Here is a 20,095-nt window from a genome sequence, read left to right as displayed (position 1 = left end):
ACCGCCTTTCTGGAGGCTGTACTTCTGGGGAGTGACGCAATATTAGCCAATAAGCTCTGGCCTAATGGGATGATGTCATCATAGAAGTAGCAGGTGTGTGTGTGTGTGCATACACAATTTCCCTGGATATGACACAGGCTAACAGAAGATGGTAATATCTGAATCATGGTGATATTGAACCATGGTACATTGGTGAGATTTGTTTCCCTTGCCAACCACGTCACATTAACCTGGTCTCATTGTCTCTGGAGAGAGAGATCTGCTTTACTTTCTTTAATGACCTCAGGAAACAAGCTATAGATAAAAAATCAAGCTGATTGAATAGTAGTTTGGAAATAGAAGCTAAAAAGAGGCTTCTCCTTCCCCCTGAAGGTGTAGTCAAAACGTGACACCCTAATGCACCCCCGATATTAACAAGGAGCCCACTGCGTGTTCTGGGTTCAGACTGGTCTCGTGGAATTTACAACCTAGCCAGGTTTGGAGCCAGTTGGAGGGGAGCGGGAAGGTAGATGACATTTCACAGGGTAGCACATGATGCTGTGTCGGGGGTTCTGTGGCTCAGTAGCTCGGTGCCGTCACGATGTCCATGCAGCTGACAAGCCGAGGCAGCCCGCAGGTTTGGCTCAGATGTGGACCACAGTGGTCGTTCTTCGTTGCTAAGGAGGCCTGCCTCAAGCCTTCTTCAGCCAACTCAGGACAAGGCAAACATTAGTTCAGTAGCCTTTAACTTAGGTGCCCGTGAATAAAGTAGCCTTATAGTCCCAGGCTACCCTCTGGTTTTCAGTCGATCAGCAACGCACAAAGTCTGAGTGAAAGACCAAGGCACTAGTGCCAGTTTACAGCCTGAGTTCGGACGAACAGAAAATTGCCAAACGGACGTGGACCAGCAGCCTATTTTGTCTGGTGCCCCCTGCTGCCAGCATTGACCAAAGCCTGATGCCGCAGAAGATGATCCCCCATAATGCACCTGACTGTTCCATGGGGTAAAACTTGTGCCCATGGGGTAAAATTTCTCTGGTGCTCTGAAACACTTGGACTTATGGTGCCCTTTGGAAGCTCTGAACCTAGCTATGAAACATTTTGCTTATTCACAGAAGTGGCTAATCCTCTTTTGAAGCCAGTTAAACCATTTGCCTGAATGACATCCTGCAGCAGTGAGTTCCATAGATTCATTACATGTTTCTTCGGAAAGCATTTCCAGGTTGACCCCTTATCTTTCTTCAGCTCAGTTTGCTGGCCACTCTTGTGGCCACTTTTTCCCTGAGGCTCAGGTAAGTATAGAAGTAGCACGTGTTAGACTCCTCAACTATAAGAGGCATTTGTAAGGTGCTATATGCTTTGTTCAGGCCACAGCCTTAAGTTTAGACCATTAATAGCATCTCGCTGAGCTCGCAGCTTGTAGCAAGCCCTGAAGCCCTTGTGGTGAGTTGGAGGAGAACAAAAAGGGCATCTTATGCCTCTGACCCCCTTCTCTAACAGGTTTCACCAGTCTTTGCTTTTTAAATACACCATTTCTTCTCAGGGAGACAGCCTGCAAGGGCATGGAGTTTTAATCTCTTCCTTCCCACTTGGCAAGATTCCCAAGTGTGACACTGGCTTTTAAAAGTGGCCAAAACAACCTCCCCTCCCCCTCGCCCAACACACAATCCACGTGCAGTTTCTAATCATTGGGTCAAATCCTCAGCTGGCGTGAGGATGTAACTCCACTGACTTCAGCTGCATCACACCTGCTTTGGCAAGGTGGGATCTGGCCCAGAATTGTGCCATCCGTTGATAATGGGCTGACACCAGCCCTGGGTGGGACAGAGCTACATTTGCATAAACAATGAATTCAATCACTCCACCCCGGGTGAGCGATGGAACACAGTTGGCAGCGTGTCAGAGTCGGCTCGTAACCAGGTGCCGTAAAAACCGTAGGACTTCTTTGATTGTTTTGTGAAGCCCTATTAAAGGTGCCAGGAATGCGCGGTCCCTCCCACGGCCTCCTCGTTAATCACTGTGGATTGCACTCGCGCTGTTTGCTCAGGATCACTTCAGTGCAGAGAGCATCCAAGCAGGTCCTCGTGGCTCCAGGCTGAGAAAGATGGGAGAGATGCCCAAGCTCAAAGATATGTCTCCTGAAACGGCAGCTGGGAGCAACCTCTGTAAACCCCCCTGCAGTTTCAGGATGCAGGGAGAATGCCCAGGGACCCGCCATGGGGACGGGACAGCTGCGTCGAGGGCCCTGGTGTTCTAGAATGGAGAGGAAGTTTGGGCAAGGGGCAGGTTTGGGGCAAGTTGGGCATGGTGGCACCATGCCTACCTTTGCCCACCTACAGAAGTCAGTGTGCTCGGTTGGTCACGTCTGTATGAGAAACCCCCACTGGAAAGCCCCTGGCCCTGCGCCTGCCTGTCTGAGATCTGGGGAGGGAAAAGGGCTGATTCTAGAAGGAGGCAGGCAGTCAAAGGAACGCGCATTGGAAATACTTGGTGGAAGGGTTAATCTTAATCCTCTTGGCTCGACAGCTGCCTGACCCGGCTGCTCACAAGCCCAGGAGCTGGGAAAAGCCAAGCCCCACACGCCTTGCCCTCAGAGAGCAGGCTCAGTCAGTGGGATTATGATGGTTTATTGTGTGCTTGGCACTTAGCAGGAAGGTGTGAGGACAAAGGTCCCTGCCCCAAAGGGCTTGCAGTGGAGCTAGACGGAGGATGAAGAAGAAGGGATACACCACCAGTTGCCTCCTCTTCTGTCGCACTGAACACCCCGTGCGTAAGTGCCTAATGCAGGCTGCTTCTGCGGCGCACGGGGCTTCACCGGAGCACACAGTTCCCAGAGGTCTCAGGTCCGTCCAGTGCAGCATCCCCCAGTAGGGCTTTAAGCCTGGGAAAGGTCCTTGGTGCTCTGGTGACTTGTCCCCTAAAAGCTCTATGGCGTCAGGGCAAGGGGATTGCAGTTTATTTTGTAAGGGGCAGCCAGGGGGCGCCGGGTTCCCGGCAGCCACTGGCTAGCAGGTCACATGTGAACATGGTGGACATAGTTCCGTGGAAACAGGCCGACGCGCCCACAGATCTTCCCTCTCCACCAGTTGGGGTCGGGGCAGTCCAGGACCTCGATGATGTCCCCTCGGTAGAAGGCCAGCTGGGACGGATCTTGGGAGGAGAAGTCAAACTGAGCCTGGACGAACTTCGGCTTCTTCACCTGCAGTGAAACCGAGCGAGAGAGGAGTCAGGAGGGAAAGCCAGAAGAGGCATCAAAGCTACACAGGCAAATGCTGCTTCCCCCCTCTGCCCTCAGCTGCAGGGAATTACGGGCAGGTACTGTAACTAGTGCGGGGAGGGAATGCTGTCCGCCCACATGGGACACTGGGAGCCTCCCGGCAACGAATGGGCAGGGATGGAGGCGAGTGTCTGAAAGCGTTCGCTAAAGGGACCGTGCCCTGGCTGATGAGCCCAAACACGGACCTGTCCACGACCCACCATCACCTCTTTCCCCCGACTGACAACGCGGGGTCCTAGCCTCCGCTGGGGTAAATCCGCAGAACCCTTCCGAAGCCAAAGATTCAGGCTGATTTACTGAGAATCTGCTCCCTTCTCTTCACAGCGTGTCCTTAGGGAAAAGGGCCTCCGGAGATCCAGGATTGGGCCGCAAAGTCTGCGTCCTGAGCCGAACGTTCCCAGCCATTCAGATCTGCTCGCTCTGGCTCTAGATCCCTGCAACATTAGCTGCCCACTTACAATCCATCGACTTTCATCACATTTCCTTACGGGCCCGGGGCCTTGCTTTATCTGAGCAGCGTCCTAGAGGCCCTTGCGGGCCATCTGCCCCTTCAGAGGCAAAACAAGTCATGCCCCCCGGAAGCAGAGCTGCCTGTGCCCAATAAAAGTGAACCGAGGGCCAGCGCTCCTCTGCAGATTGCTGTTCTGGTTGGTGGTGGACTGAGTACATTGCCGGTTCCCACCCCAGCCCTGAGTGGCACGCTGTGCATTAGCCGTCAGCTAGCGCTGTTACTGCTAGCCCAGGGATAGACCGAATCCAGCCCCTTTTCAGGCTTCCTCTCCTGTTTGCTTTGTTTTCCGCAGGCCTTCCATTTCTCCGCCATCAGCACGTTTAAGGACAGCTCTGCATGTCTCGGGCTGCACTGCGCTCCTGAGATTGGCTTCCCAACAGAAGCTGCAGGCCCAGAGCCAGGCTTTGCAGCTGAGTGGCAGGAGAGAGACTGGCAGAACACCCAGGACTCTGCAAACCTGGCAGCATGCAAAACTGTCTCACCTAGAGCTTGTGGAGGAGAGAGAGGCAGGAACCCCTCCCCCAGCAATGGGTTCAGCCTGAGCAAGGCCAGGATCCACCAAACACTTGAGACGCCCCTAGGCTCAGCCTTCTGCTGAGCTCCTCACTCCACAAACCTCTTTCCTTCGCTACTGTTTGGCTCCTTTACATTTACACTGCATTGTAAACCCAGGTCTGTGGGCTCCAGGCTTGTGGCTGCTGTGTTTCCTAGCCCATGCTTGAGCAGCCACATTGCGCTATAAACCTGGGGTTACAATTGCTGGAGCTGGTCTCACTGCCATGCTAACGCAGTCATTCTGCACTGCACAGACCTTCTGACTTGTGTCTGGGGCTTGAGCTGCGTCTACACTGCAAAACAACAGGACTTGACCCAACTCACAGTGGGACTCAGGCTCTGTCCCACCCCCACAGCATGGTCCTAGCACCCAGGTCCTGAGTGCTTGCTGATTCGAGTCAGACTGATTTGTGTGTGGACAGAAGGTGTGGGCTTGGGCTCAAACCTGAGCCCAGGCTTAGGGTGCAGTGTAGACATACTTCTCTCCTCCGGCAGGGGAGTCAGAGCAGCTAGCCTAAGCCCTTGCCAAAGGTAACCAGCAGCTGGGCCACCACTGCAGCGTGTGGGTCTCCCTGACCTTCATATGAGCAATGAGTTGGTCTGTTTACAGGAAGTGAAAGTTTCATGGCTCTTCCAGCACTCACATGGTATTGGGATTGTTTGTGGAAAGTGCCAGGCTGGTGAAAGCTGTGCAAATATGTCCTAATCTCGTGCAGGGCAAACAGCTTGTGAGTTCCCATGTGGATTGGTGTGCGTGTGACTGCAATCCAGATCTGCCAGGACAGTTCTTAGGGCAAGTCACTATTGCAACCTAGGCTCTTTGCATTAATTAATCTGCCGGCACAGCAGGAGCTCCTTTCCGTGTGTGTGTGTGTGTGTGTGTGTGTGTGTGTGTGTGTGTGTGTTTAAGCTGTAGCTCACGAAAGCTCATGCTCAAATAAATTGGTTAGTCTCTAAGGTGCCACAAGTACTCCTTTTCTTTTTGCGAATACAGACTAACACGGCTGTTCCTCTGAAACCTTTCTAGCTGCAGACTTCCAGTGCTGCCAATCACCAGCAATGCCAGCCATCAAAGGGCTAGGAGGAGTCTACAGTCTCTGCAGGAAATCCTGCTACCATGGAAATACCTGCACGATGGGTGTTTCTGAGGAGCAGTGCCGAGGGAAACGGACACAGTGCTGCTGGGCGATGAGAGAGGAAGCACGCTGTAGTGGTTAAAGCAAAGGGGCCAGGAGACTGGGTTCTGCTCTTGGCCCTGCTGCAGAACTGCTCAGTGCAAGTCACTTCCCCTTGCTGTGCCTCAGTTTCCCCGCCAATGAAATGGGGATAATGACCCTTCCCTTCCCCCTTTAGGTGGTGCTGAGGCTGAAGTCATTACTCCTTGGGAGCTTTGTGTGGACAACACTAGAAAAGGGCAAAGTACTAACTGCTAATGATAATGGCTGACATATTCAAAGCAACCTAAAGGGGTTAGATGCCTAAATCCCATTGACATGAATGGGAATTGGGTGTCCGGACCCTGTAGGCAGCAGCAGCTGGGTGGAAGTGTAACTGGCCATTTGTGTGAATGGCTGCCAGGATTCATGGCACTGACCTCTGCTGAACTATCAAGCCCCTATTGTCCGCCAGTCTCTGGTTCACATGCCAGTCTGTGGTTTTCCTAGCAGGCATGCGGTTTGCAGTTCTCCCTCGGATGACTCTCTAGAAAACGCATGTGAATACCTTGTGTGGAAACACTGACACATGCTAGCCACTGTCGAGTGATCTAACTCGAGTTAAGTACATTTGAGTAACTATAGTATAGACATAAGAATGGCCACACTGGGTCAGACCAATGGTCCATCTAGCCCAGTGTCCTATTTGCCGACAGTGGTTGGTGCCAGATGCTTCAGAGGGAATGAACAGAACAGGGCAATTATCGAGTGATCCATCTCCTGTCGCCCTTACCCAGTTTCTGGCAGTCAGAGGCTATGGGACGCTCAGAGCTTGGGTTTGCACCCCTGAGCATCTTGGCTAACTGCCACTGGTGGACCTATCCTCCTTGAACATACCTAATTCTTTTTTGAACCCAGTTACACTTTTGGCCTTCACAGCACCTCCTGGAAACGAGTTCCACAGGGTGACTGTGCGTTGTGTGAAGAAATACTTCCTTTTGTTTGTTTTAAACCTGCTGCCTATTCATTTCATTGAGGAAATTCTAGTTCTTGTGTTATGTGAAGGGATAAATAATACTCCCTTATTCACTTTCTCCCTGATTTTATCGATCTCTATCATATCCCGGCTTAGTCATCTCTTTTCCAAGCTGAAAAGTCCCCGTCTTATTCATCTCTCCTCATATGGAAGCTGTTCCATACCCCTAATAATTTTTGTAGCCCTTCTCTGTACTTTTTCCAATTCCAATGTATCATTTTTGAGCTGGGGTGACCAGATCTGCATGCAGTATTCAAGGTGGGGGCGTACCAGGGATTTATATGGTAGCATTATGATATTGTCTGTTTTATTTTCTATCCCTTTCCTAAGGGTTCCTAACACCGTTCGCTTTTTTGAGTGCCACCACACTTTGAGCAGATGTTTTCAGAGAACTCTCCACCGTGACCTCCTGGAGTGGTAACAGCTAACTTAGATCCCCTCCTTGTGTATGGATAGTTGGGATTCTGTTTCCCTATGTGCATTACTTCTGCATTTATCAAGGTTGAATTTCATCTGCCACTGTTGCCCACTCACCCAGTTTGGTGCGATCCCTTTGTAACTCTTCACAGTCAGCTTTGGGCTTCACTATCTTGAATCATTTTGTATTGTGTGTAAGCTTTGCCACCTCACTGTTTACCCCCTTTTCCAGATCATTTATGAATACGTTGACCAGCACTGGTCCCAGATAGATCCTTGGGGGAAGCCCACTGTTTACCTCTCTTCACTGTGAAAACTGACCATTTATTTCTACTTTTGGTTTCCTGTCTTTTAACCAGTTACTGATCCATGAGAGGATCTCCCCTTTTATCCCATGGCTCCTTACTCTGCATAAGAGCCTATGATGCGGGACCTTGTCAAAGGCTTGCGGACAGTCCAAGTACACTGTGTCCACTGGATTGCCCTTGTCCACATGCTGGTTGACCCCCTCAAAGAATTCTAACAGCCTGTGGCTGTCCCCTCTGTGTCCATTATACCACGTGTATTGTGAAGTGGCTGCACTGGGGCCTTGCCTTGTGATTTGGCTGGTGAGCAGTGGACATGCTGGGCTGGGCACTGCCCTCTCCTTCTTTCGCAACCCTCCTGGAGTGACCTGTGTGGACAGCCGAACAGCCCTGTACCTCATGGTTCTGGTCGTCGTCTCTCAGGAAGATCTGTTGCTTTTTGGCGATGGTTGTGGTTCTGTAGAAATCCACCAACTCATTCAAGGAGTTGAACTTTTCTTCCCAGAGGAAATATTTGCCATTCCTCTCTCGGAGTACCTTGAAATGCTGGACATGCTCCCCGTAGCTGTGGACACATTCAGAGAAGAAGGCTGTTATTCTGAAAGGTGGGTTTTAAAGCAGGGGTGTCACAACTCCCCTCCTCTCCTCCCAGAACCAGCCTGTAGAGAGATTTATCCAGCCCCTCCGACAGGATCTGATTCTATAGCATCTGAGCTTTTGTTTCTGGCCTGTGTGTTGCAAAAGCCAACCCCCTGGTTCCTGAACACATGGCTCTGCAAGCTAGTCCCTAAGGCCTCAATCCCCCATGCGGACCCCTGCTCAACTTTACACCCACGATGGGACCAGTCGCACACATGACGCTGGGCGTGTGCCCAAGTGTCTGCAGAACGAGGCCCAAGTGTGCAAGCTGATTTACGAACCTGATGGAGAGGAACTGTGCGTTCCAAAACACGGGCTACACATCACCCGCTTGGCGTCCTGCCTGCATTTGACTCTTCCCATCACTTGCACAATGCTAATAACTAATAACCTGCCCTTCACCAGCCCTTTTCATCTGAGGCGTGCCGGGCGCTTTGCACCTGTTAATTAATTACTTAAGCCTTGCAACACCCCGAGGAGTAGAGGAGTATTTTTCTCGCTATTTAATGGATAAGGAAACTGAGGCAGAATGAACATAAGTGGCTTGCCCACGGCTTCTCAGTGAGTCAGTAGCAGAGAAGGCAATACAGCCCAGATGTGGTGCCCAGCTGCCTCTGCTGACCATTCCTTCCATTGCAATCTGCTCTGTTAGCATGAACCAATATCTCCCCTTGCAAACAGAGGAATGGTCAGTATCTACTTCACAGAGGTGCAGACAAGGCCATATTCCTTGTGAACTACAGGGCAACAGGTTTGTTTCCCACACACCCTGGTAGTGGTAAAGCAGAGTGCGGCTAAAGATAACACATCAGGGTAGGTGTGTTACAAACACATGGATGGTGTTGCTGATAGATAAAAGGGTTGCATCGGCACTTTTATCCCACCCAGCTCATAATTATTCCTGATGCTTAATTGCTATTGATTGACGTTGCAGGCCAATGACGGCTGTGTGAGGTGCTGGGCATGGCAATCTCAGCAAATATTCACTTCCCACTGTCGGCTAGAACTGCCCAGTGAGATTAAACATGTCTGTGGATAAAAGGAGGGGTGTATTCGAAAGTGGCAACATACAGCTTGATTTGCCTGAGTTAGGACAAACTTGTTTTTGTTTCAACACGAGCCCAGTGTCTGCTCAGGGCTGTGTGTGCTGATGCAGCTAAGGGGGAATGGAAAACACAGGATAATGCGGTGTTGGCTTTATTATGCTGTGAAGAGACACTTGCATTAATACTACGGATGGGCTGATAGATGTTGTTAGCAATAAGTGATCAGAACTGGGCTTTACCTGTCTGTCTACTCTCTGCTCTCCATTAAGGCAGAGTTAACGTTGATCATCAGTGTCTCAGAAGGCCAAGTGGATCTATGCTTAAACCTCTAAAAGCCAGGGAGTAAACAGTTAAGGTACATACCTAGTATAAACCCAGAGTAACTCCACTTAAGTCAATGTAAACCAGTGTAACTGAGATCAGAACCTGGGCTCCGGGTCTCTCAGGTGTGCAGGAGAAAAAAACCATAAAGCGTTTTATAAATCCAAGCTGACGCCTTGCACTGCCCCAGGACATGAACGGTGCAGTTGATGGAGTGCAGGTGTAATATGCTCCCCTGGGTGGTAGGGTGACCATATTCCCAAAGGGAATTGTCTCATTGTGTCCTAGGGCTCCCACCTCTGTCTGTGTCCATCTGTTGTCTCAGACTTAAACTGGAGGCTCTTGGGTCAGGGACTGCCTTTTTGTACTCTTTGTACAGAACCTAGCACAATGAGGGCCTAGCCCACGACTAGCGCTCCTCGGAGCAGCCAGTTGCACTGAAGAATTGGAGGGGAAGAAAGGAACGCACCTTCCCAGAAACTATATACAGACTCGGCAGCTGAAAGTCAGAAAAGAACAGCCCTGTTACTCCGCAGGATCTGTGCTGCGGATCAGAACCCTGCCCTGGTGTCTAAAGCCCATAAAACAGAATAGCCACCTGCATGCCATGGGCAACACAATGTCTTTTTATGAAATGACTTTCCGTGCCGGGAGGCTGACGTTCCCGGGCAGCTGGGATCACATCTCCCTTTTACAGCCCTGCTGAACAGGGAAGCTTTCGGCACAGGGGCGTGGAGCTGAGCGTGGCTGGCCCTGCTTACCTTTCCCGTAATGACGGCAGGGCCCAGAGACACAGTCAGAGAGTGGCCTGGATGTGCCGTGGGGTGGCTGGGTGCTAACTGCCCTTTGTGACTGTAAAAATCTCCCCCCTGGATTCTCAGTTACTCCATGAGGCAGGACCAGAAGGCAGGGGGTTAAGAGGGCTTTAAGCTGCCTTTACGCTGCTGGTACCATGGGGTGGGTCGGGGCCCTGTGGTAGGTTAGATTGGCTTTGGGGTGGCTCTAACTTGTGCTTGGCTTCCCATGGACCCTAGGAAGCAGAAAATAGCCATCATGCAATGTGCCTGCCTCCTAAGCTGATGGCCCTGTTGTGGCCCTGTAACTGTTGGGCACCATCGCGGCAGGGGGCTTGGGCAGGGGGCTGTAAAGGGGCTTTAGTGGAACTGAGCCTCAGCCCTTCTCAGGGTTAGCATGCCAGATACATGCGGGCGCTAGGGGTCATGGGGCAGGGGAGGAGGGATGATAAACCCAGGGCCTAAAACGCTCAGGGACACAGGTGCTGTGTGCTCAGAACTCCTATGGGCTCCTGCTACGCCTGTGGGTGTCCAGCACCCCTGAAAATCCAGCTCCAAATCCTTTATCCCTTGATTGCTAGTGCTGCAGTGGGACAAAGCAAAGCCCCGCTCGGAACACCCGAACCGATGGGACATCTGGATCCGGAGCCAAATGCGTCTCTAATCTTAAGGCTGGCTGTGAAATCCCTCCCTCTTGTTTGTCCTGGCTTTGTTTTAGGGGGATATAAAATCTCCCCCAGACTTCCTCAGCATTGTCCCCAGGGATCAGGGCAGGCTGAACCCTGGAATAACAAGGCTGGTGACTGAGCGGTGACAATTAGAACAGGGAGTGGCTCTTCGGGGCGGAGAGGCTTAGCGGGTCTGGGCATGCTGTGGGAAATGCTGGAGGCCAGTTGTAAGGAAGGGGCAGCAAAGAGTTAACAGCTGCCTGAGCCCGGAGTTGCTGCAGATATTCAGCACAGCAGGGGAGTGGCATGAGCAGGGTCAGTATAAATAGGAAGCCTTGGGGAGGGCGGGCTGGGTTGGGATGGGTGGAGTTGGCTGCGGAAGGGCTAGTGTGACATGTTGTGTTGTTGAGGTTACAATACTGTGAGCGAAGGAAATGTTAAAACCCAGAGACGCATATGGCAAAATCCTTCCTTAGGGAGAGCAAGAGGTATGTCAAAGCTACTTTAAATGCAATGCAGGGCAAAGGAATGGTAACAAAGCCATGTTCTGTGCAGACACAATTACTCAATATATCAGGTGCACACACGCACAGAGCTGGGTCTAGAGCCGTGGTTCTCAAGCAGGAGTTCGCGACCCCCTTGGGGGGGCTGCAAGCAGGTGTGGGGGGTCCGCTAAGCAGGGCCAGCATTAGACTCGCTGGGGCCCAGGACAGAACGCCGAAGCCCCACTGCATGGAGCTGGAGCCCGGGGCTCCAGGCCCCACCCCCTGGGGCTGAAGCCGAAGCCTGAGCAATGTAGCTTCGCGGGGCCCCCAAGCAATTGCCCAGCTTGCTGCCCCCTAACGCCGGCCCTTGCTACTGGCCTGTAATTGCCAGGATCGCCTCTAGAGCCTTTTTTTTTTAAAAAAAAAAAACTCGGCATCACATTAGCTATTTGCCTGTCATCTGGTTCAGAGGCTGATTTAAGCGATAGGCGACATACCACAGTTAATAGTTGGGCAATTTCACATTTGAGTTCCTTCAGAACGCTTGGGGGAATACCATCTGGGCCTGGTGACTTTTTACAGTTTAATTTATCTATTTATCCCAAAATCTCCTGTATTGACACCTCAATTCGGGACAGTTCCTCCATTTTGTCACCTACAAAGAATGGCTCAGGTGTGGGAATCTCCCTCACATCCTCTGCAGTGAAGACTGAGGCAAATAATTCGTTTTGCTTCTCCACAATGACCGTGTCGTCTTTGAGCACTCCTTTAGCTCCTCAACTGCCCAGTGGCCATGACGCAACTCCTGCCCATTCGCCACCTACACTCTGTCACTTCTATCCTCTGCTCTTGAGATTAGGGGATGGACACGTAGAGGGTTTAAGACGTCTGTTCGGGATGGAGGGCTATACCTAGTGCTTCTCTCAAATCCCTGTGTACCGCCTGGAGTGCAACAACCATGCCTGCTGCATACAGGGCTGCAAACATGAAGGATGGGCTTTTCCAAAGCACTTTGTGTTGGCCTAACCCTGCTCTTAGTGAAGACAATGGGAGTTTTACCCTTGACTTCCATGGGTTCAGAGTTGGGCTAATGCTGACAGCTGTCAAAAATCCCAGGGACGGTGCCAGCCAGGCTGGAGTTTGCTGATGCAATCAGAGTTGTCCTGGGCAGATCTCTCTGTGATGCTGAGAGGTGTTGTAGACTGTCTAGTCATCTTCTATCCGGCAGTGGAAAACATATGTGAACTGATCAGATAACAGCCTCTGTGGGCCAGGTGTGAGGTCTACGCTCCCTTACTAGCTAGCAGGCACCATTTCCCTTGATCATCACACTTTTTTTTAAAAATGGGGGTGGATGGTCACGAGAGAACAAAACATCAGAGTACTTCCTAGCAGCGGCTCCACCAGATGGCCGCCCAGCGGATAAATACCCCTAAAGAAGGGGTACCCCTAAAGAAGCAGGCTGGGACAACGGCATGATCCAAAGCGTTTGGGAAGCATTGCAAGTATCAATCCAAGCAGCTGCACACAGCTGCCTTGTGGAACAGGACATACTTGATATCCTGGCGCGGTTTGACAGTGTCATTCAGGGGGCATGCAGCTCTCTATAGGGAAATAAAATGACAGTATCCCTGCTCCAAGAAGCGAATCATCTAAATCAGACACAGCACAGCCAAGGCAGAGACTAAACAAAGGAGGGTGTGTGTGTGGATCTGGGAAGGGTGGGGGAGTTCATGCAATAAGCATATTATATTGTAATGCCTGCAACCCAGGTGAGTTCCTGTTCTGTTTTCAGCTCCCATAGTAATATAATTAATTGTTAGGTGCTGACAATGTGCGTGACACAAAGCAGACAGCCCCAGCCCCAAAGATCTTGCAGTCTATGTCCACAAGTCTCCAGGGAGACAGGATGCCCTGGGGAAGCCAGGACTATGGTTTGTTTATTATTAATATCATTGCTGTGAGTGAATGGAGGGCAGGCTGGAATGGAGAACATGTTCCCAGCGGAGCGGATCAGAGAGGGGCCAGATGCAGAGGAAGTTGTGGGGGAGCTGGAGGAAATGGGGAATTGATGTTGGTGAATAAAAGAAATGTGTGTGGGGGAGTGATGTAATAAGAGATTGTGTTGGGAGATGTAGGGTGAAGCTTCACCTGATTTAAATTGGGTGGCTCCATTGAAGACCACCTACATTGAGCTACACCAGCCGAGGAACTGGCCCATAAGATGCAAGGGGCGAGAACACTGCTGTGAGGACTGAATCTTGAGGTTCCTCGTGAGTGCAGGGATCTGCCTGCATGACTCAGATTGCAAGGTAGAGACCAACTTTTGAACTTGCCAACCCCACACTAGCACAGTTAGAAACCTCAAACTTGTCTTGTTCTGTAGCTCTCTCGAGATCTAAACATCAGGCCAATTTTGAAGTAAATCTATTTGGATTGAATTGAAGTAAATCAAGTGGTCAGAATTTAAAGTTTAAATTTGATATGTTCACATCCCAAGTGCTTTACCTCATGAACATTGGCAAACGCAACATTAATGAAGACAGAAATCTTAAACTTCTCTGGGTTTTCACTGATAAAACAACGCCTCGGGCATTTTTTCATATTACATTAAAAAAAAAAACAGAAAAAACCCTGAATTTTTTTTTCTATAATGAATTTTCCCTTTTTGTTTTCTTATTAATGTTTTTGCGGGTGTCTGCTCGGAGTTGATTACTGGAAAGTTAAACAGGGAGGGGGAGTTGTATAATGCAGTATTACAGCTAATAGCTTTGTGTGTGCTAATTAAGAAATAATTGAAAAGGAGAATAGTGATTAAAAAGCAGACCAAACTCTTGCAACATAACTGAAGCTGCTAGGCCTTTACCTCTTGCCGAGTCCTAACTGTGTGTGAACAATGAAGGGCTCGCAGCGCTGGCCAGGCTCTGGGCTCGGTGAGGCCCTGGGTGGCACACTGCTCCATGCCAGGCTGCAATGGCATACAGATCCCTCCCCGCAGTTGCTCACTTTCCACTGGGCTTCGGGGCAGAGAGAGCAAACCAGCTCCGTTGTCCCCGGGCAGTGTGTCTCTTTAGGGAGAGGAGGAGCAGAGTTGGTGACAGATGTGGGGGTGGGTCTAATCCTCTCCCCACTCCAATTATACCCCCACGGTGCTACTGACACCTTCTGCCCCAGCACCTGATGGGTGGCTGGTCCCCTCCGCCGGGAGGCTGGAACATGCAGTGGCCTCTCGGGGTGTTCTCTGGAATATCGGTTTGACTTCTTCTTGCCTTCCCTCCAGGCCATCTTCTCTGGGTAGGGAGCTGGTGAGGGTCAGAAGGGGGATCCTGGCAAAGAGCCAGCGGCAGGCAGCAAGGGATTCCCCGCCGGAGAGGTGCACGTATTGTAGCACCGGGTGCTTTTGGTGCACAGAATGCAGGACCTGACACTGCAAGTCACCCCATGGATTTCCAGGGGAGCTAGTCAACCTGCGGGAGGGTGGCCCAACCAGGCCCCATGGATTTCCAGCCTGATTCTCATCTCATGTCAATTTTACACTGGTGCCCCTCCATTGACTTGGATGGAGTTATTCCTGATTTACCCCTGAGGGAGAGGAGAGTCAGGTTCATTGACTGCCGACTATCTGGGATCCCAGCCATGGCATTTGGTTCACCATGGTTGTTTGCAGCCTGGCAGAGTATCAGAGAAGATCAGGCTGGATTCTGAGAGAGGAGCTCTCTCTGCCCATGGCGGATGACAGACAAACCCTGACAGATGTTTCATGGACACCTGACGGCTTCTGCCTCCATGGAATTGGAGTCTGGGTGGGCGCAGGGAGGAGCAAGGTGAGTTGGTGGGAACACACCCCATGGTCTCAGGTATAAGGGCTGCTTATAGTAGGACCTTTGCTCAGATCATTTGTTAATTGGCGTCCCTGGGCAATTAGCCTGCTGGCTGGGTCTCCCTAATTTCTGGATAGATGGTCAATGGTGTGTTCTGTGCTCCTGGCTTTTGGGAAACGCATCGCTATTGGCCTAAAGCATTTGGAAGGCATTGAGATAAATGGTGCCGGGAGCTCGTAATGAATGCGCACTCATCACTATAATAACACAGTAGCAGTGCTGATGTAGGCTGTGGCTTTGGGTGAGCCATACCCAGAATGCACACAGAACTGATCTCAGTGTTTTGTGAGTTACCTGGCTTTCCACCACCGGCCGATCGAGAAGGCCTCCTCTGTCACCTCCATGTCAGCCGCGCTCCCCCTAGATTTCAGGAGGGGGCATGCATGCATGTTCTGAAAAACCTTTGGGCCCATGAGTAAATTAGAAATGCCCCCAGGCCTGAGTGGTGAAGAATGAGGCAGTTTAGCCGGGGGCTGATCTGAGGAAACAAAGAACATGCTAGAAAGGCAGCGATTCCAACAAGCGGCCACACGGTTAAAAGAGAAAAAATCCTTGAGCCTTTTCTTCCTGGTCCTAATTTCCCCAAACACCTTTTTAGCAATTCCTAAAATTAAACCTTAAGCCCCGATCCTACAACTGGATTAGGATGGGCAGATCCCTGCCCCCAGAGCAGATTCCACTGGCTGTCGGTGTATCAGCTTGTCGGACCAGGGCCATCCTAGGTATGGCAGTTCCTTGGAAAGTCGGTTGCATCCCAGGGATGGAGGCTAGTTTGAATGAAGGCAGCTAGAATCCAGACTGAGAGACTCTTCAGAGGAACAGACGTGTGCTGAGAGTGCACAGGGGAAGCTCGGTTGATTATTGCAGGGATAATAGCAACGTGTCTGCTACATGAGAGTGGAATGCATTGAACTAATTAGTGAATTCTCTCCCACCGAGCAGCTTGCAGTGTGTTTCCTGCATGTTACAGCAGGAGAGATTAAACCAGCCGGACCGGCTGCCCAGTTAGCTAACCGGGTGCCTTTCCCGTGGCCAGGTTGATGGGACCTGTGCTCTAGTTTGTTTCTAGCAGCAGAGTTCAGTGGACTCCTTGGGGTGGAATTTTACACCTGATTACATTATTCAATATTAATCCTTAGTACTGTTGTAGCATTTGTCTGGAGATCTCAAGCTGCTGTACAAAGGAGGAGAAAGTATCATGCTCCCCATTTTACAGATGGGGAAACTGAGGCACGTAGAGGGAAGGGCTGTCAGTGCTCACGGCAAGCCCTGGAGTCCTTCGGCAATTAGTCCGCTGGCTGGGTCTCTGTCATTTCTGGGTAGACGGTTAGTGGTGAATTCTGTGCTCCTTGTTTTTGGGAAACATCTCTGTTGGCCTAAAGCATTTGTAAGTGCTTTTGCGAAATAAAAATGGAAAAGCAAAACCAGCAGGGAAGTTGGTGCCAGGCTGTCTTTTTGTTCTGTGTTTGTAAAGCACTGAACGCAGTGGGGTCCTGATCTGTGACCGAGGCTCCAAGACTCTGCCATAAATAATGCAAATAAAAATAGGACCTTGGCTTATGAGACCAGCTGTAGGAATGGCTGGGTGCAGCTTTGTGGCCTGTGCTGTACAAGGGGTCGCTTTGGATGATCATGATGGTCCTTTCTGGCCTGGAAATCAAGAATCCACAAATACATCTTCCAGTCGGCGGTATAAGAGAATTCCCCTTGGTTGCAACAGGCTTCTGCTGTTACTTTCCCTGCCGCCCGCCCGTGCCTGCCACTGAGCATGAATGCTGGAGTAAATCATCCACCTTATCTCTCCGATCTTGAAAGCAAGAAGCAGAGCAGCTGCAGAATCAGGCGTTCGGTTGGAGCTCTCTCCCCCCAAACCCCGCCTCAGGATGGGGGTTTGTTGATCCCTCACAGGGGCTCATTCAAGAACAGCCACATGATTCAAATACTTTCAGGCTGTTGAGCTGGCCTGAAATTTCCTGGCGAGCGGGGCAGCTGCATGGAACTGGCTCCTCTAGCTTGGAGGCATCCAGTGGCTGGCAGGCATGTGACCGAACAGCTAAATCAGCTCCTGGGATAGCAAAACAACAACCCCCACGGGAGAGAGTGGTTTGGAGCCAGCAGCTTACAAAGCTTTGCAAAGGCACCGCTGACGAGCTGCTTTGCCAAATGATTTACTTGGCCTGATTTTTCCACCCTGTGCTTTGGGCCTAGTTCCGAGGGCCCCCAGTGGGAAACGTGCGGAGGCAGGAGCAGGGCTGTGCTTTTGCAAAATCGGCGGCGGCGCGGCCTAGTGACCTGGAAGACCTGGCTTCAGTTCCTCGCTCTGCCACTGGCCTGCGCCGTGAGCTTGGGCAAGACTTGGCCGCACGCCGTGCCTCAGTTTCCCCCTCTGTTAAATGGTGATAACGAGACTTTGTGAGGTAGCTGGAGCTCGACTGATGAGCAGTGCTAGGTCAGAGCTAGGGTTTATTGATATTAAAACAGCTAAACCTAAAATTCATGAGTGAAGTGTCCCCACGAAGGCAGCATAGATTGTAGCGGAGGGCAGGCTGAGAAAATCTCTGTGTGCTCCTTATAATGGACATGGACAAGCCATTCCCCCAGAGTCCATCCCTGCGGTGGCTGAGCTGTCACAGGGTCCTGTCTGATCGCCATTGTTCAGAGACTCTTATTTTTAAGGCCAAAGATTCCACTGGGATTTCCGATCCCAGCAAAGGAGAGGCGTCCCCAACAGCTGTGAGCCAAAGTGAGCTTGCCGGGGGAACCGGAGCCAGCCAAACACTGTGGCAGCCGAGCAAAGAGCTGATTCACCCCACTGCAATGAGGCCGTGTCGGGGATTCCACAAGCTCCTTTGCGTGCCTGGTCAATACGCCTCAGGCATGAATAAGGATGTAGGTAAGAGGGGGACCGCAGGTCAGTGGCAGGACACTTGGGCTGGGGGTCCCAGTTTTGCGTGATTTTGGGCAAGTCCCTTCATAGCTGTTTCCCTTCCCGCCTGCTGTCTGCTTAGACAGTAAATCACATGGGCTGTGCTGTGTTTTATGCAGCCGGGAATCAAACAGTGGGGTTGGGGAGGAGGCGAAGAAGGGATGTTAACGAAGCACTTGGGGGCTAAACTCACTCTGGTCCCGTCCCAGAGTCTTTCCACTGACTCCTCTGGGCTTTGGATCAGGCCCATGGCGTGTGACCTGGGCTCTCCCCGGGGCTGAGGTTTGGGATCCTCACAAGCAGCTTCACCAGATTAAATCCTGCCCTGTTGGGGTGGGACTGAGTCTGCCTCAGCCAGACATCACTCCAGTTGTGTTTTACAAACAGGACCAACGTTCTGCTAAAAGGGGCTGTAATCAGCATGCGGGAGCCAGAACGTGCCCAGGAACTGGACCTAGACTGTGGAACTCACTGCCACAAGAGACGAGAACCGCCACTGCCCTTGCCACTGGCGAAGGGGATGCCAAACTCATTTCTGACATTCCTCCTGCCAGGCACAACACAAGCAAACAAACAAAAACCCTGTCAACTAATCACACTCTTTCTCCTGCAGGCTGGGAAGGCCGAAAAAAAGAGGTTAGAATCATAGAAATTTGACCATCAATTGCTGTTATTTCTCCATTGAAATATTTAGAGGGCACTTAGGGACTGTGGTGGTCGCGTCCAGATAAACAGATAGACAATGGGTATGTCTAGGGATGGACAGATCACTGAGGAGTTCATTCCCCTTCCATCCCATCTTACTGGTAAATGGATCCAAACATTTATACTCCTGTGAAACCGACGACCCGGAACAGATGGAGGAAGGGGGGGGGGGTTGGAGAAGGGGCAAGGGCACTTGCAAAGATCTGCTCTCTTGTGGTCCCCCGGTTGCACATGCAGCCCGGGCAGGTTTGCAGAGCTGGGCTGGCGCTGTAGGTAATGCCAGCTCCACAGCGCCTGGAAGCAATTGCTTTCATTACCAGCAAGAGCCTCCTTAAATGCTTAATTAAAGATCTGTGGCGGGAGACACTGCCTGGCTGGAAAGCACCCAGACCGGCCTGGTGAACGCCCAAGCCAGGATGAACGGTGAACTGAGAGCCAAGTGGTCCATGAAACAGGCAGGGGTGTGGGAGACTGGGCATTTAGCTGTGCCTTAGACTGGAAGGGGCAGAGACTCTGATTATGTGGTGTTTGTACAGCACCCAGCACACTGGGGCTCTGATCTGACTGGGGCTGTCGTTTTCAAGGCTGACGGGCCCAGCTTCATCCTCTGGAGATGTTTGCAGAGCCATTGCACGTCCGAGCCTGGAGTGACAGGCAAGGCACGCAGGGTGACCGACTTTCTCCAGGGAGTGGTGCCCAGTTCCTTTGCCGCAGCCCCTTGCGAGATGTGCTATCGGTGCCCGGCTCCGGGAGCTACCGGCTGGTGGCTCCCGCCCAGCTGCCGTGCGTGGTTCTAGCTGGCACGCAGAGCTGTGTTGGTGCAGAGATAAGATCCGACCACGTGTGGCAGATGGCTTCGTACCCCCTGCCGGTGCCGGGGCATGCGTGGGAGGATCTGGGGCTGGAGGAAGGCCTGCAGCGAGGGAGGGGACAGGTTTGCAGAGCAAAAAATAAACACACCAAAACCGAGGGCTGGGCCAACCGGCGTGCGATCAAGTGAGAAGCATACCTTCCCTCTGAGCGGGAACTGACCTGTCCTGGCTCCCAGTCCCCTGCTCCTACCACTCAGCCACACTGCTTAGTTGTGAGACAGTCCCCCACGCACCCCGGCTCCCTGCAGGGGATGCTTTACAGCCCCCAAGCCCACCACAGGGCCTCTGAGCCTGCAGGAGAGCAACAGCTGAACTGGTTTCAGTCTGGCTAAGATCCGGGGCAACAGGGCACCTGCTCCCCCTGGGTGTTGGCCAGAGCCCCCAAGGGGTGGGGGGCATCACTAACACCCAGTGAAGCAAGAAACACTCTGCTCCCTGCTCCTGGGCCACTGAGGGGCTGAGACGCAGGGGCGATGGAGGAGCGCCACCATGTGGCTCCTCTCAGCCACTGCAAGCGGGTGCGC

General features: G+C 51.7%; 1 protein-coding gene across 2 annotated transcripts in view; it reads right to left on the bottom strand.

Annotated features, from left to right (window-relative positions):
* Nucleotides 1-258: 258 nt before the first annotated feature.
* The window catches only part of GRAP (GRB2 related adaptor protein), a 36,207-nt gene continuing 16,370 nt past the window's right edge, over nt 259-20,095 (bottom strand). Inside the window, exons 4-5 of one of the 2 annotated variants that reach the window (XM_048866974.2) lie at nt 7,523-7,799; nt 259-3,178 (exon numbers count right to left, since the gene is read on the bottom strand). In XM_048866974.2, the coding sequence (XP_048722931.1) occupies nt 2,993-3,178; nt 7,523-7,799 (463 nt within the window). In that variant the 3' untranslated portion in view covers nt 259-2,992. The remainder of the gene's footprint in view (nt 3,179-7,522; nt 7,800-20,095) is intronic. The other variant, XM_048866975.2, reaches the window with a different exon arrangement.

Source organism: Caretta caretta, chromosome 10 (genome assembly GCF_965140235.1).
Source record: "Caretta caretta isolate rCarCar2 chromosome 10, rCarCar1.hap1, whole genome shotgun sequence".
Lineage (NCBI taxonomy): Eukaryota > Metazoa > Chordata > Testudines > Cheloniidae > Caretta > Caretta caretta.
The sequence above is the reverse complement of the archived record's forward strand: the minus strand, read 5'-3'. Positions and strand labels throughout refer to the sequence as shown.